Here is a 16,471-nt window from a genome sequence, read left to right on the forward strand (position 1 = left end):
GTAAACCCCTCTGGCCCCCAAAAAGAACATTCCCTCCCCCTCCGTTCCCTGGCTGGCAGCCAATGCCGAGTCATCACAGCCACGAGCCACAAGGGCAGGAGCCAAACCAGGGTCGTTCCCATTGCCGGACCTCTCGCTGCCCCCCCAGACGGGAGCCAAATTCTGTCAAAGCCCTTTATCGTCTCGTCCTAGGTGACCCCAGAGGGGATGCCCTCCCCCGCTCAGGCTATTCCCTGGCCAGGGGGACTGAACAGCCTCTAAGGCCCCCGTCCCCCACCAAGTGTGGAAACACAGCGTGAGAAAATGCCCGTCGAGGGCATCAGACTTGGGTCTAGTGAGACCACCGAGTGCCGCCCAGCAGCCCGAGTCAAAGAGGGACCCCTGGGGCGAAGGACAGCGTACTGCTGGAAAAAAACAAGCATTTATGGGCCTACTACACACTCAGCACTGTACTGAGATCAGGAAACAAGCATTTATGGGCCTACTACAACTCAGCACTGTGCTAAGGTCAGGAAACAAGCATTTATGGGCCTACTACACGCTCAGCACTGTGCTAAGGTCAGGAAACAAGCATTTATGGGCCTACTACACGCTCAGCACTGTGCTAAGGTCAGGAAACAAGCATTTATGGGCCTACTACACGCTCAGCACTGTGCTAAGGTCAGGAAACAAGCATTTATGGGCCTACTACACATTCAGCACTGTACTAAGATCAGGAAAGAAGCATTTATGGGCCTACTACACACTCAGCACTGTGCTAAGGTCAGGAAACAAGCATTTATGGGCCTACTACACGCTCAGCACTGTACTGAGGTCAGGAAACAAGCATTTATGGGCCTACTACAACTCAGCACTGTGCTAAGGTCAGGAAACAAGCATTTATGGGCCTACTACACTCTCAGCACTGTACTAAGGTCAGGAAAGAAGCATTTATGGGCCTACTACACTCTCAGCACTGTACTAAGGTCAGGAAAGAAGCATTTATGGGCCTACTACACTCTCAGCACTGTACTGAGATCAGGAAACAAGCATTTATGGGCCTACTACACGCTCAGCACTGTACTAAGATCAGGAAACAAGCATTTAAGGGCCTACTACACACTCAGCACTGTGCTAAGGTCAGGAAACAAGCATTTATGGGCCTATTACACTCTCAGCACTGTACTAAGGTCAGGAAAGAAGCATTTATGGGCCTACTACACTCTCAGCACTGTACTACGGTCAAGAAACAAGCATTTAAGGGCCTACTACACACTCAGCACTGTACTACGGTCAAGAAACAAGCATTTATGGGCCTACTATACACTCAGCACTGTACAATGGTTAGGAAACAAGCATTTAAGGGCCTACTACACACTCAGCACTGTGCTAAGGTCAGGAAAGAAGCCTTTATGGGCCTACTACACTCTCAGCACTGTACTGAGATCAGGAAACAAGCATTTATGGGCCTACTACACACTCAGCACTGTACTGAGATCAGGAAACAAGCATTTATGAGCCTACTACACACTCAGCACTGTGCTAAGGTCAGGAAACAAGCATTTATGGGCCTACTACACACTCAGCACTGTACTGAGATCAGGAAACAAGCATTTATGGGCCTACTACACACTCAGCACTGTGCTAAGGTCGGGAAACAAGCATTTAGGGCCTACTACACTCTCGGCACTGTACTGAGGTCAGGAAACAAGCATTTATGGGCCTACTACACACTCAGCACTGTACTGAGATCAGGAAACAAGCATTTATGGGCCTACTACACACACTCAGCACTGTGCTAAGGTCGGGAAACAAGCATTTAGGGCCTACTACACTCTCAGCACTGTACTGAGGTCAGGAAACAAGCATTTATGGGCCTACTACACACTCAGCACTGTACTAGGGTCAGGAAACAAGCATTTATGGGCCTATTACATGCTCAGCACTGTACTACAGTCAAGAAACAAGCATTTATGGGCCTATTACATGCTCAGCACTGTACTAGGGTCAGGAAACAAGCATTTATGGGCCTACTACACACTCAGCACTGTACTGAGATCAGGAAACAAGCATTTGTGGGCTACTACACACTCAACACTATACTAAGGTCAGGAAACAAGCATTTTTGGGCCTACTACATACTCAGCACTGTGCTAAGGTCAGGAAAGAAGCATTTATGGGCCTACTACACACTCAGCACTGTACTACGGTCAAGAAACAAGCATTTATGGGCCTACTACACACTCAGCACTGTACTACGGTCAAGAAACAAGCATTTATGGGCCTACTATACACTCAGCACTGTACAATGGTTAGGAAACAAGCATTTAAGGGCCTACTACACACTCAGCACTGTGCTAAGGTCAGGAAAGAAGCATTTATGGGCCTACTACACACTCAGCACTGTACTACGGTCAAGAAACAAGCATTTATGGGCCTACTACACTCTCAGCACTGTACTGAGATCAGGAAACAAGCATTTATGGGCCTACTACACACTTAGCACTGTACTGAGATCAGGAAACAAGCATTTATGGGCCTACTACACACTCAGCACTGTACTGAGATCAGGAAACAAGCATTTATGGGCCTACTACACACTCAACACTGTGCTAAGGTCAGGAAACAAGCATTTAGGGCCTACTACAACTCAGCACTGTGCTAAGGTCAGGAAACAAGCATTTATGGGCCTACTACACGCTCAGCACTGTGCTAAGGTCAGGAAACAAGCATTTATGGGCCTACTACACGCTCAGCACTGTGCTAAGGTCAGGAAACAAGCATTTATGGGCCTACTACACGCTCAGCACTGTGCTAAGGTCAGGAAACAAGCATTTATAGGCCTACTACACACTCAGCACTGTACTAAGGTCAGGAAAGAAGCATTTATGGGCCTACTACACATTCAGCACTGTACTGAGATCAGGAAAGAAGCATTTATGGGCCTACTACACGCTCAGCACTGTACTGAGATCAGGAAAGAAGCATTTATGGGCCTACTACACGCTCAGCACTGTACTAAGGTCAGGAAAGAAGCCTTTATGGGCCTACTACACTCTCAGCACTGTACTAAGGTCAGGAAAGAAGCATTTATGGGCCTACTACACTCTCAGCACTGTACTAAGGTCAGGAAAGAAGCATTTATGGGCCTACTACACTCTCAGCACTGTACTAAGGTCAGGAAAGAAGCATTTATGGGCCTACTACACTCTCAGCACTGTACTAAGATTAGGAAACAAGCATTTAAGGGCCTACTACACACTCAGCACTGTATTACGGTCAGGAAACAAGCATTTAAGGGCCTACTACACACTCAGCACTGTGCTAAGGTCAGGAAACAAGCATTTAAGGGCCTACTACACACTCAACACTGTGCTAAGGTCAGGAAACAAGCATTTAAGGGCCTACTACATTCTCAGCACTGTGCTAAGGTCAGGAAACAAGCATTTATGGGCCTACTACATTCTCAGCACTGTGCTAAGGTCAGGAAAGAAGCATTTATGGGCCTACTACACACTCAGCACTGTACTACGGTCAAGAAACAAGCATTTATGGGCCTACTACACACTCAGCACTGTACTACGGTCAAGAAACAAGCATTTATGGGCCTACTATACACTCAGCACTGTACAATGGTTAGGAAACAAGCATTTAAGGGCCTACTACACACTCAGCACTGTGCTAAAGTCAGGAAAGAAGCATTTATGGGCCTACTACACACTCAGCACTGTACTACGGTCAAGAAACAAGCATTTATGGGCCTACTACACACTCAGCACTGTACTGAGATCAGGAAACAAGCATTTATGGGCCTACTACACACTCAGCACTGTGCTAAGGTCAGGAAACAAGCATTTAGGGCCTACTACAACTCAGCACTGTGCTAAGGTCAGGAAACAAGCATTTATGGGCCTACTACACACTCAGCACTGTGCTAAGGTCAGGAAACAAGCATTTAAGGGCCTACTGCACACTCAGCACTGTACTGAGATCAGGAAACAAGCATTTAAGGGCCTACTACATTCTCAGCACTGTGCTAAGGTCAGGAAAGAAGCATTTATGGGCCTACTACACTCTCAGCACTGTACTAAGATTAGGAAACAAGCATTTAAGGGCCTACTACACACTCAGCACTGTACTGAGATCAGGAAACAAGCATTTGTGGGCCTACTACACACTCAACACTATACTAAGGTCAGGAAACAAGCATTTTTGGGCCTACTACATACTCAGCACCGTGCTGAGGTCAGGAAACAAGCATTTATGGGCCTATTATGCGCCTAGCACCATGTTAAGCCCAAGAAACAAGCATTTATTGGCCTACTAAATATCAGAAAAAAAGCATTATTTTTGGGCCTACTACATACCATGCTAAACTCTACCAATATTCTCTCCTTGGATTCTCACAACAACCCGGGGAGGGAGGGAGGGACTATTATTATTCCCATTTTGCTTTTGAGGAGACTGAAGCCGGTGCCCAGGCTCACACCAGTAGTGACTGAGGCTGGTCTGGAGCTCACCCACACCCATCGCTAGAGAGTGCAGACCTGACCCTGTCACCCTGGCTGAGTCTTGGCTTCCACCAGCACCTTCAGATGCTCCAAGACTTCTGTTCCAGACCGTGGGGAGCCCCTTTCATCGACCTTCTATTTGCCGGGACGGTATTGCAAATGCTTAGCACAGTGCCTAGAACATAGACAGTGCTTAATAAATGTACACTGACCTGAGTGATCACAAGAGAACCTTTGGGACAAAGTAAGTTTGGGGCACAAGCCGAGGAAGAGAGGAACCTCGAAAGCTGGCTGGCCCTACTTCCTCTTCCCAGGCCCCCAGTTTCCCTCTAAATCAATTTGGTGGAACAGAAATTTGGCCAGCGGCCAGCTGATGGCTCCGGGGACTTCTTTCCTCCAGGCATCCCAGGGACACCCCAAGAACAGCCAGGATCTGGCCTACAGAGGAGAAACAGGCCCAGGTACTGTGAGCTCCACAAAGACCCAGCCTGGCCATGGTGGGTCAGGCCTTCCGCCCTTGGGCCTCCTGACCTGGGGATCAGGTGCCTCCAGAACCAGCATGGCAGAGCTGAGAGCAGCTGCTCCAACCCCCGGGGAGCGCAGCCTGTGCCAAGGCTCTCAACTCTGCCCCCCGGCCACTTCTCCACCATCTCGCTGCGCGTCCCTCCTGGGGGGCTCCTGGTCATGGCTCCGCCCGCGTGGGGAGGGGAAGCCGTCGCCTGCTCTGCCCCCTGCACTTCCATCTTGTGACCTCCATTCCCAACTACAAGACACACAGCCCCAGGATGGTGCTGAAGGGGAGAGATGAGCTGGACCTCAAGAGCGAGCGAGACGGAGCCGGGCCTTATGGAACATCACTGTCTCGAGCACCCCCCACCATGACTGCCAGCTGCCATGACCAATGGGCGCCGTGAGTGCCAGCCTCCATGAGCACCAGCCTCTGTGAGCGCCAGTCTCTGAGTACCAGCCTCTGTGAGCGCCAGCCTCTGTGAGTTCCAGCCTCCAATACCACTGCCGCTAACACAATCACCTGAACACAGCTTGGAAACACCTTCCACAGGCCCGATCTCCCACAGTGCTTGGTGCTGGCGGCCTCACGGAGGCTGGGTCTGAGCTCCACTCGCTGCCCGCCCCGCTGCCCTTCCCCCACATCCCCGGTACCTTCTCTGTGATGTAGAAGTTGGAGCTGTCCGCGTGCTGCAGGGCGAAGCACTCGTGGTTGGTCAGCGTCCACCTTTGAGAGAGCACAGGGAGACGAGGTCAGTGGTTATGCTGGGGGGCCCGGCCAGGTCGCTCTCGGGGGCGTCCCCACACCCAGCGGTCCCTGACCTCCCAGAAATCTAGTTTCTCCAGAGGCCGGATCCTGTTTTAACACGGGCAACACGGGCACTGACTGGGGAGAACGAAAACTCTGAGCAGGGCGTCCCCCACGCCCAGGCCCCGCCGCCGCCCAACCCCCTGCTCTGGGACCCTGCCCGGCACTGCCCGGGGGAGACGCAGGGGCAGGGAACTCTCTGCCTTGTGGGTCGGGGAGCCTTCGGGGTGTCCGAGGGAGACGTGGGGGTGGGGAACTCTCTGCCCCCCACCTTCATGCCCGGGGGCACTCACCCATCACAGACTTCCTTTATCACCGCCGACAGGGGCTTCTTCTGCAACGTGAGAGAAAGAAAACTCGGTCAGACGCAGCAACTAGCTCAGGGAACCAAACACAGGCCTGTTTTCCTTATTTCTAATTGAACAATATTTCCCGGCTCGAGACCGGAGCCGCCCCCCAGAGGGCACTGAGCAGAGGGGAGCACCGCTTGCTGCCCCTGGTCGGGAGGGCGCGTCGGCCACGGCCGGGGGCCCAGCCTGGAGAACCTGCCTCGGACGCGACCTCTCCTTCTGTAAAATAGGGACGATGGCCTTCCTCCCAGGCCGTGGCAAAGGGACGCGCCGGCCAACAATGGCTTGGTAAGACAAGCCAGTAACTGTCTGTCCCCGGCTGCATTTGTAGGAGAAGAGACCGGAGAAACTGAACCAGCTTCTCCAAAAGTGCCCGGTCAGCGAGCCTGGGGCAGGATCAGAACCCCAGGCCCCTGGTCCGGAGCCATCGCAAGCCCCGGGTTCCCCTCCTGGCAATAATGTAGAGCCACGCACGGGCCCCTGAGCGGGAGGGGGAGGGGGGGGCGGGCTGCCAGATAGCAAACACTCAGTCCTCCCCTCTCCCCCCCGCCAAGCCCTGGGCTCCTGATCTCCCCTGCTAACAAGCCTCCATCACCTCGGCCGGGCTCTGGTCCACTCTGGGCTCATCCAGCAGGGCTGCCCGCCCCCCTCCGCCCCCCCCCATGATGCTCCAGGTGGTAAGTGACCTTCTGGGGACCCCTGGCAGCCCCCCAGTGTTGGGAATAAACAGGACATTCCAGATAAGGCCGTCCCCAACTCGGGCCCGTGCAGATGTGCACAGCTGGGGGTCAGCTGTCAAAGGGGCCACGAAGCATCGGCCTCTAGGCCTGGGCTTGTGGGGCTCCCCCGCCTCTCCCTGCCCCCACCCCCACATCCTGCCCCCCAGGGGGCGTAGGAGGGCCAGGGGAAGGAAAGCAGGAGCCTAAGGAAGCTCTGCTGGGAAAGGGGACCAGAGCCCACAGCTCTCCCTTCCTCCACCTGCCACGGCCGCCTCTCCAGGGCTAATGGTACTGATTGCAGTGGGAGAGACCGAGTCAAAACCCCTTTTTACTGGTGATCCAGAGAGACAGAGACACAGAGACAGACAGACACAGAGAGACAGAGACAGAGAGAGACAGAGAGGGACAGACACACACACAGAGAAAGAGAGAGAGACAGAGACACACACACACAGAGACACAGAAATATAAAGAGATAAGAGAAACACTGACAGAGAGACACAGAAACAAAGCCCATTCCTGGTTCTGTTAACCTCTCCTCGGGCCACAGGACAGTTTGCACCGGGTCTCCCGTCCCTGAAGGTCAAGGCCTCTGCCACCGTGTGATGGCCAGGAGGGCCCTGGAGGTGATAATGGGGTGCCCAGGGGTGGGAGGGAACAGGGGCTCAGTTCTCGAGCCCGCTTCTCTTTTCAGGGCCCAGCCCGGCAGCCTGCGCCACCTGCCCCCCAGCTAGCTCACAGGCCCCCACCGCCTCATTCCCCCAGTCACTTTTGTGCTTGTCGAAGGCAGCGAGAGGAGCCATTTCCCCCGGGCTGGGACTCAGACCCCACAGACACGGACCGGCCGACGCACCCACGGGCTGCTGGGACCTTGGCCGGCCCGGGTACCTGCCCGGGGCCCCCGGAGGGCTCGGCTCTCGGCCCTGACCGTGGTGCCAGGAGTCTGGTTTCCTATTAAAACTTCCCGATTCAAAGGTCTGTGGCCAGGAAGTCACAGGGCTCGGCTAAGGTGGGGAACCCACTTCTTGTTAGGGAGCGTCCCCCGGAGCCGATCCCAGGCTCTCACTTGGGGTGACCCTGTCTATTCCCACTGCTTCCCGCGGCTCCCGAGCCCCCACCAGCGTGCTTCCCCTCAGCAATCGCCCAGTAGAAAACTGGCTCGCAGTAAAGGCGTTTATGACAACAATGGATATAAGGCATCCAAAAAACACCCGGAGAACAGCACCCACAGTATACACGGTGTCTATAGGAAGATTAGTCTCAGGCTCAGAACGCTTTTGTAGGGACACAAAAAAGATAAAGAAAATGCACTTTTATACAGCACCTACTATGTGCTAAGCACTTTACAAATATTAACTTATTTGATCTTCTCGACTACCCTGGAAGGTGAGTGCTATTATCATCCCCATTTTACAGTTAAAGAAACTGAGGTAAACTGAAGTTAAATGGCTGCCCAGGATCACACAGCCAGTCAGTGTCCGCAGTGTAACACAGATCTTTCCGACTCCAGGCCCAGGGCTTTATCCACCGTGCAACCGGCTGACTCCAATAAAATGGACAATTGCTTTTACACAGAATCGGGCAGCTTTGACGTGAATGCAATCAGTGTTACTGGGACAAGAGGGGAGGCTGTTGAATGGTCAAAAAACAACTATAAACTATCTCTGAGAACAGCCCGATTATTCAAGTGACGCTAAAAGGAGGCAGCACAGATGGCCGAGACCGAGATCCGTTCCCGTCGCACGACAGCAAAAAGATGCGAAACGAAAATTCTCAGGGGAAGAAACGCGAACCGTCACCAGCCACGTGACACGGATCCAAAGTCCCGACGTCAGGGAAAATTCAGGTCAAGAGCATTTCGAGGCTGAAGCCTCAGACTGGCAAAGTGACAAAACACAAGGAAAGCCAGGGGGAGGCCTGGGAGGACGAAGCGCTCTCACAGTCGGATCCTGCCGGGGAGGGGCCCGACCGGTCGGGAAGGCAAGCGGGAGCTGCGCTGAAAAGGCAGCGGGCAGCGGGCCTGGAGTCAGGGCACACACGAGGCTCCAAACGATGACAACGGAAAAGAGAACGGCGACAACGGCCCCGGAAAACCTGAAGCTTGAGGCCCGGGTGAATGCTGTGCCCAAGCTGGGCCGGAGGGGGGCGTGGCTGCCCATTTCTCTCTCTCTTTGCAGAGGTGCGAGATAAGGAACACGCCATCAGCAGGCACGCCAGTGGGCCAGGCCGGGCTGCCTGTTTCCTTTGGGAAGTTTGGTTCTCCAAGGGGATGGATTTGCAGAGAGTGAGAGAAAAAGGAATGTTTTAAAGGGGAAAATAGCATAAAATGAGAAGGGAGAGAGGAAGAGGAAGGGGGAGAGAAGTGATGGAAAATCAGGTTCTCTGTTAACCTGACCCCGGAGAACTTGTTACCTCCCTCCCAAGGTGAATGAGAGGGCCTATTTGTCAGCATCTTAGCACAGTGAGTGACACGGTGGGTACTTGATAAATGCTCCCCCTCTTTCCTTCTCCTTTCCCCCTTCTCTCTTTCTTCCCTTTTCTTCCCCCATCTCTGTCTCTGTCTCTGTCTCTGTCTCTGTGTGTGTTCTGGCCTCCCTGCAGCCTCCCATGCTGGAGCTTTCTCCACTTCTCAGGCTCCTGGAGGTCCCTGCGGGCAGCCTGAAATCCGGGCACTCGGGGGCACTAGAGGGAGAGCCAGCTGGGTGGGTCGCCGTCAGAGTCAGGGTCCGAACCCAGGGCCCCAACACCGCAGGTTGTACTGTTCAGACCACTCCTCCCCCACAGGTCCTGGACCCTCCCCTACACAGGGATGTTTTCCTTTCTGGCGGTCCCCAGCACCCATCCCAGGACCCACAAGGTGGCGGGTTCACAACTGGAGGTCTTGCCTCCAGCGCTTCACCTTTGGGGGTCGTCACTGCGTCCCCCCTCCTCTGCTGCTCCCCCGTCCGCCCCTTCTCCCCGGGCCACCTACGGCGTTTCTCGCAGGCTCTCATCAGCCACCCGGTTTGGCCCTTCTCATAAAGGGTCTGGGCCGATGCCCCGTGCCGGGGACACAGGAAGCGGGGGCTGCATCCCACCGGAGCGTTAATTGAGCTTTCCCACCTCCCCCGATAATCTAAGTTTCTTTTACAGAGATTTGAGTTGTTTTCCTGTGTGTGAATTCTTGGCTGTTTTCGTGCTTTTTTTAGTCTGTTAACAGGAAAGAGAGAGAGAAGTAAGGGGGGAATAGAGGAAGAGACACAGAGACAGAAACAAAGACCGAGAGACACAGGGGCAGACACGGAGGCAGAGAAAAGGTGAAGAAATGTGGCAGCGAGGCCTCGGGGGAGAGGAAGGGCGTGGGACCAAGAGCATCAGGGGATGGCACAGACGCTCGTTCTAAAAATGAACGGTGACATGGGGAGGGCAGTGGGTGCCTTGCAAAGCCACGGGGAGGAAGGGAGGGAGGAAAGGGGGGGAGGGAAGTAGCCTTCTCGAAGGAGGGAAAGAGATTGGCTCAGAAGATAAAGCAGATGATTCCGATTATGTCAAATTGAAGTTTTTGCACAAACAAAAGTAATGCAAGTAAGAATAAAAAAATGTCATTTGAGAAAAAATATGGTTATAGGAAATTCACAAAGGTCTAATCAAAAAATAGTTATAGGAAATTAACAAAGATCTGATAAAATAGTTATAGGAAATTAACAAAGATCTGATAAAAATAGTTATAGGAAATTAACAAAGGTCTGATTAAAAATACAGTTATAGGAAATTGACAAAGATCTGATCAAAAATAGTTATAGGAAATTAACAAAGAAAAAATAGTTATAGGAAATTAACAAAGGTCTGATCAAAAATAACAGTTATAGGAAATTAATAAACATTTGATCATCAAGACATAAAAGGAACTGAGATTACGTACACATATTTATATTTATATGGCATAAAAATCAGTAAAAGGCCACGAACAGGCATTTTTCAAAAGGAAAAACGTCAAGTCCAACAACCTCATGAAAAAAATTTCACCTCATGACTACGGACAAATGAAAATCCAAACCTCACAGATGAAGAGAATGACAAAAACATGACAAGCCCCAAACCGCACAATCACACAGCCACCGTGACAGTAAGCCATTTTGTATATAGGAAGTTTGTTGGTTTGTTATATGGGAAGGTTTGTTATATAGGAAGTTTGTTATATAGGAAGCTTGTTGGTTTGTTATATGGGAAGGTTTGTTATATAGGAAGCTTGTTGGTTTGTTATATGGGAAGATTTGTTATATAGGAAGCTTGTTAGTTTGTTATATAGGAAGTTTGTTGGTTTGTTATATGGGAAGATTTGTTATATAGGAAGCTTGTTGATTTGTTATATAGGAAGTTTGTTATATAGGAAGCTTGTTGGTTCTATAGGAAGTTTGTTGGTTTGTTCTGTAAGAAGTTTGTTGCTTTGTTATATAGGAAGAACAGACATGTTCAGACCCCCTCAGCCGAGCTCTGGGCTGGCATTTGGAAGAACGCCCTTGAAGTCACTAACCCGTCCCCGAGCTGCCCTGGAGATGACGCTCCCACGCCCATGGAGGCCACGAAGAGAGAAAAGTCCTGTTTAGACAAGCGTGTTTTCGGCAACACTTTTCACACTGGCACACGACTGGCAACAACGTGCGTCCGCCCGCCGGGGAATGGCTGTGCCCGGGCACATGAAGGTTGTGTGATATTGTCACTTCATAAAGGTGACGGACCCCGAAAAATCAAGAGGCGTCTGGGAAGCCTTGTGGGAGGCAGACCCGGGAGAACCACTGGCCCGAGGAGCCTGGTCCCGGAAATGGGAAACAAAACCCAGAGACGCTCTGAGGGCTCGAGACCACCGTGACTTACAACAATCTCTCGCCTCTCGCAGCAGGTCAGAAGGTGGAAGGAGACGGACGTTCTCCAAGGTGACCGATGGCTGCTATGGGGGTGGGGAAGCGAGGGGGAGGTTGGAGCGCCTGCAAGGGGCGGTGAGCCCAGGGGACCTGGAGCTTCGAGGAGAGGCAGAGGGTCTGGGAGGCCCACTGGTCCGCAGCTCCCTTCAGGCTCTCCTGCCCGCTCAGGCACGGCTGCTGGCTCTTGTTGCCTGCTCCTGGGGTGCCCCAGGGCCCCATCCCGGGCTCCTTTATCTCCCCCATGTGACCTCAATTAGCTCCCATGAATCCCAGAGGTTCCATTCTTTTTGGCCGGGGACTCTAGTGACTTGGCCCCAGCTCTCTCCCCGCCCCATCTCATGACCTGCCTCCCTTCCTGCCTCCCTCCCTTCCTTCCTTCTTTCCTCCCTCATTCCCTTCCCTCCCTCCCTCTCTTCCTTCCTTCCTCCCTCATTCCCTTCCTCCCTCCCTCCCTCCTTCCTTGGCGAGGTGGGGGACCATGGGTGCAGAACGCTGCATGGCAGGACCCACTGGTCTTGGTGAGAGAAAAGCCTCCTTGGCAGGTTTGAGGCTTAAATCTGAAAATGCCTCAGCTGGGGAAACCAAAGGCACGGATAAGGCGGGGAGGAGGCGCCCGGGCCTTCGCTGGTCATCGCCGCGCCTGCTCCCGCGGCCGCCACGCGGCGTCCCTAGAACTCCCCGCTCCCCCCTTCTCAGCTGGGAGGAACGGCGCTCCGTCCGTGCCCCGAGATGCAAAGCGAGGAGCCTCCGGGGTCCCAGGCCCCGACCTGCAGAGGGCTCCCCGAGGCTGGACAGACCCGTCGGCCAGAAGAGCGGGCTGGAGTCACCAGCAAACCCTCTGGAGGGGTCTTTCCCTCCCGGGAGGGCAGAATCCCACTCCCCGATACTGCAGGGGAAACAACAAAGGGCCAGAGAGCGGGGGAGGGGGGGACTTTGTGAGGCAAGCTGGGAGATCCGGAGGCTCCCCGAGGGCGGGCCCAGGGACGAGGCAGCTTTTGGGGGTCGGGGCTGGCAGATAAGCTGCGCCCCCCGGGGCCCACCCCCCTCCCTGGGGCTGCACCGACACCACCCGTGTTCCTCCCCCGAGAACTGGCCCGAGGACCCATGAACCACTGCCTGGGCCTAGAGTCCAGGCTCCTCCTGGGCTAAAGTTGGGCCTAAAACTCCCTAGCCAGTGACTGGCTTTTGCCTCAGTTTCCCCGTTTGCCGGGTGAGTTGGAGAGGAAAGGAAACGGCTGAAGAGTCACTGAGACGGCTCCAAGCTTCGAGCAGCTTCCTGGGGACGCCGCCTTTGCAGAGACAGAGACACAGGCCTGCCGTTAGCTGGGGGACCTCGGCGCCCTCAGGCTGGGCCGTAAAATGGGGCGGTGGAGTCTGCCGGACCCCCGCGGGGGGGAAGGGGGCTGCAGTTTTGCTCACTGACCGCCCGCCCGGCCAGTCTGGGTCTGAGGCGGGAGACGGAGACTGGGAGGGGGGAGATGGAGACTGGGACGGGGGAGATGGAGACTGGGAGGTGGGAGATGGAGACTGGGACGGGGGAGATGGAGACTGGGAGGTGGGAGATGGAGACTGGGACGGGGGAGATGGAGACTGGGAGGTGGGAGATGGAGACTGGGACGGGGGAGATGGAGACTGGGAGGCGGGAGGCGTTGACTGTGACACAGGAGCCGCTCTGGGCAAAGACCCCCAGACCCAGGAGACCCCCCGCGGGTGGGGGCGGCTCGCAGCGGGCCGTAGCTAAGCTCATTACACGAGATGCGGGGGAGGTTCCCTGACTCCGAAGGAATTCAGGGGCCGGGGCAGCGCCCAGTGAACTTTGTTGCCGCGGGTCCCGCCCTTGCAGCACATTCCTAGGTCCACCTCTGCCCGGGCAGCTGCCACAGGAGCTGGGATTCTGCCCACGTTCCCAGGTCATGATCGGGGCCCGTGCCCACTCTGGCTCCTTCGCCACCGGGCTGTCGCCCCTCCCCCTTCCAGCTTCGTCCCCCGCTTCCCACCCCCAAGGGAGGGGAAGCCCCCAAACCCTCCGCGAGACCTTGGGGTCTGGTTCCAGCTGGAGGCCGTCAGTGTCGTGCTCCCCCCTCCTCCCCATTCCCGGCCCCACGGGGGTCCCAGGCTTCCCGGCAGCCCCTGCCCCAGCCCACCTGTCTGTGACCCTGCCCGTGACCTCTCGGCCCGACCAGAAATCTCCCCCCGCCCCCCAATGCCAGAGGAGGCGAGTCACAGGCCAGGGGCTCGACAAGTGACAGCCACAGCGCCCGTCTTCCACGAAGGGAGCCCCCGGCCCCCGGAGACCCCGCGGTCTCCTCCTGCAGGGAGACCCCGCGGGGCCAGAAGCAACGAGGAGGGCCCGGAGAGGGAGCAGGGAGAGCGGGCCGGGGTCACCAGGGCACCGAGGCAGGACCCTGCTGCTCCCCCCCGGCCCCCGGGGCCCGCGGACGGCCCTGCCCTGGCCGAGGGACACCCGGCTCTGAGGCGGTCGCGGGGCCGAGCCTCGGAGGGAGAGTTCCCTGGGCGCGGCCCCAGCTTACGGGGGCCTCGGATCGGGGTCAGGGCACCGGGGAGACTTGGGGGCCCCCGCCCCGCTCCCCCACTCTGCCGAGGGGCTGAAGGGGCTTCCCTGAGGTGGCTCAGCGCCCGAGGCAGGGTCAGGGCCCCCCGGGCCCCTCGGGGGGCTCCGTCTGGGCCGAGGGCGGGGCCGGGCCCACGGGGCTCCTGAGCTGCTCCGGACCCTGCTCTTCGGGGGCCTCAGACCCGTCCGGCGGGAAGCGGCCGTGAGCTGCCCCCCGCCCCCGGCCCCCTCCCCTTCCCAGGCCTGCTTGGGGCCGGCCCGGCCGCCCGACTCACCTGGTCGATCTCCATGAGTTTGGGGAAGGCCCCCGGGCACTCGATGGCCACCTTCACGATGTCCGCGGGGGGCGGCATGGCGGCCGGCAGGGGCTCGCGACGCGGCAGGAGGGGGCTCGGCCGCCCGGGTCCCAGCGTCCCCTCGCCTAGGGGAGAGCGGAAGACAGAGGCCGATCAGAAGCGAGCGGGCGCCGCGGGCCCATCACTTCCTGTTTTCCCCGGAGCCCGTCGGCCCCCACCCGCGGCCCTGGGACGGGGGGAGGGGAGGGGCCGGGCCGCGGGCGAGGCTCCCGGGCACCCACCGAGGGTCGGGGGCTCCTGGGCCCGGGTCTGCGCGGGGGGAGGGGCGGCCTCCTGCGGCCGCGGCCTCCGGAAGGACAGATTGCCCAGGAAGTCCGGCCCGGCCAGGAAGCCGGCTCAGGTTGGCCGGGGGCGAGCACACGGTGTGCCGGGGAACGGGGGGGCTGCCGGGGTTCTGGGCCCCCCCCCAGGGCAAGCCCTTCCTCGGCGTGCTGACCTGCCCCCAGTGCGGGGGCCCGAGGGGAGGCGGGGGGGCCCAGGACTCGGGCCGGGCCGGGGGGCAGAGGAGTCTGGCCGAGCCCCGGCCCCTCCGAGACGCCCTCGCGGGCCTGGAGCTGGGGGCCGGGGGCGGCCTCCCCACGCTGGGCCCGGCAGGACCCTTCCCACTTCCTTTTCCTCCGTTTTGTTTACAAGGCCCACGGCCGGTGTGTGGTGTGACCCCGGGGGGGGGGGGGCCGGGGGAGCCCCAAGCACAGGAAATGGCTCCCGCTCCTCCCCTCCCCCTCCTTCCCCCCTCGGGGTCAGGGCCCCGCCCCAGGAAGCCACGTCGGGGCCGACACGGAACATCCCTGCGCCCGGCGCGAGGCCGCGGTGACTCAGAGCGTGCGGGCCGGAGCCCGGGGCTCGAGGAGACGCAGTTTCCCCATCTGCAAAATGGGAACAGCGTCCCCTGCTCCACCCGCCCAGGGACTCGGGTCAGGAAAGCGCTCGGGGAGAAGCCGAGGAAAGAGCCCCTCGGTCCGGGGTCAGAGGTCGGAGAGCAGAGCCCAGCCCCCGCCTCGGCCCCCTCAGCTCTGTGAAAGAGGGAGTTAGGGGCGACGGCCCGGGGGGACCCCCCACTCCTGGGAGCCTCTGAGAGCCTGGGGGTCCTGGGGGTCCCCCCAATCTGGCCTCAGTTATGGGGGGCTGCTGCTGACACCGGCGCCTCCTTGTGGGGGGGAGGACCCCAGTCCGCCTCTCCCAGCCATGTGGGTGCAGGAGCGGCCTCCTCCCTTCTCTCCCGATCCGGCCAACGGGAGAAGGTCCGGGCCCGGGGGGGGGGGGCAGTTGTCCAGGGCGAAGGCCCCCCGGCCGGCTCCTTGGGGAGGGGGCTCTGGGCCTGGGGGCGGCCCCGGGGAGGAAGGGCAGCGGGCTTGGAGGGGACGGGAGCCTGGGCCCAGCCCAAGGCCTCGGTGTCTGCCTTCCCCGGCGGGGCCGGCTCACTCACTCACCGAATGGGGCCCACCTCGGCCGGGCCCTCGGAGCCCAGGGCTTGTCCCCGGGCGCCCGCTCTGCGGATCCAGTCTCCCAGGGGCTCCGGAACCCTGCCCCCCCCCGGCTCCAGCCCGTCCCTCACACCCCCAGAGTCAGCCCCCAGCCTGGCTCTGCCCGTCACCCCCCACCCCTGAGCCCCCTCCCCCTCCCCCTGAGCCCCCTCCCCTTCCCCCTCCCCCTGAGCCCCCTCCCCTTCCCCCCCCCCCCTGAACCCCCTCCCCTCGTGGGGCTCCTCTAGCACCCAGCTGAAAGGCCTGTTCTGGGGCTCCCCGCCCCCCGTTTCCAGCGGCCCCGG

The 16,471-nt window shown here is 57.6% G+C and overlaps 1 protein-coding gene across 1 annotated transcript in view; it reads right to left on the bottom strand.

Annotated features, from left to right (window-relative positions):
* The window catches only part of ELMO1 (engulfment and cell motility 1), a 201,958-nt gene extending 187,154 nt beyond the window's left edge, over nt 1–14,804 (bottom strand). Inside the window, exons 1-3 of the mRNA XM_051978426.1 lie at nt 14,623–14,804; nt 6,099–6,139; nt 5,652–5,724 (exon numbers count right to left, since the gene is read on the bottom strand). Of these exons, the coding sequence (XP_051834386.1) occupies nt 5,652–5,724; nt 6,099–6,139; nt 14,623–14,700 (192 nt within the window). The 5' untranslated portion in view covers nt 14,701–14,804. The remainder of the gene's footprint in view (nt 1–5,651; nt 5,725–6,098; nt 6,140–14,622) is intronic.
* Between the last annotated feature and the right edge of the window lie 1,667 nt (nt 14,805–16,471).

The sequence above is a fragment of the Antechinus flavipes genome, chromosome 1 (assembly GCF_016432865.1).
Source record: "Antechinus flavipes isolate AdamAnt ecotype Samford, QLD, Australia chromosome 1, AdamAnt_v2, whole genome shotgun sequence".
Taxonomy (NCBI): Eukaryota; Metazoa; Chordata; class Mammalia; order Dasyuromorphia; family Dasyuridae; genus Antechinus; species Antechinus flavipes.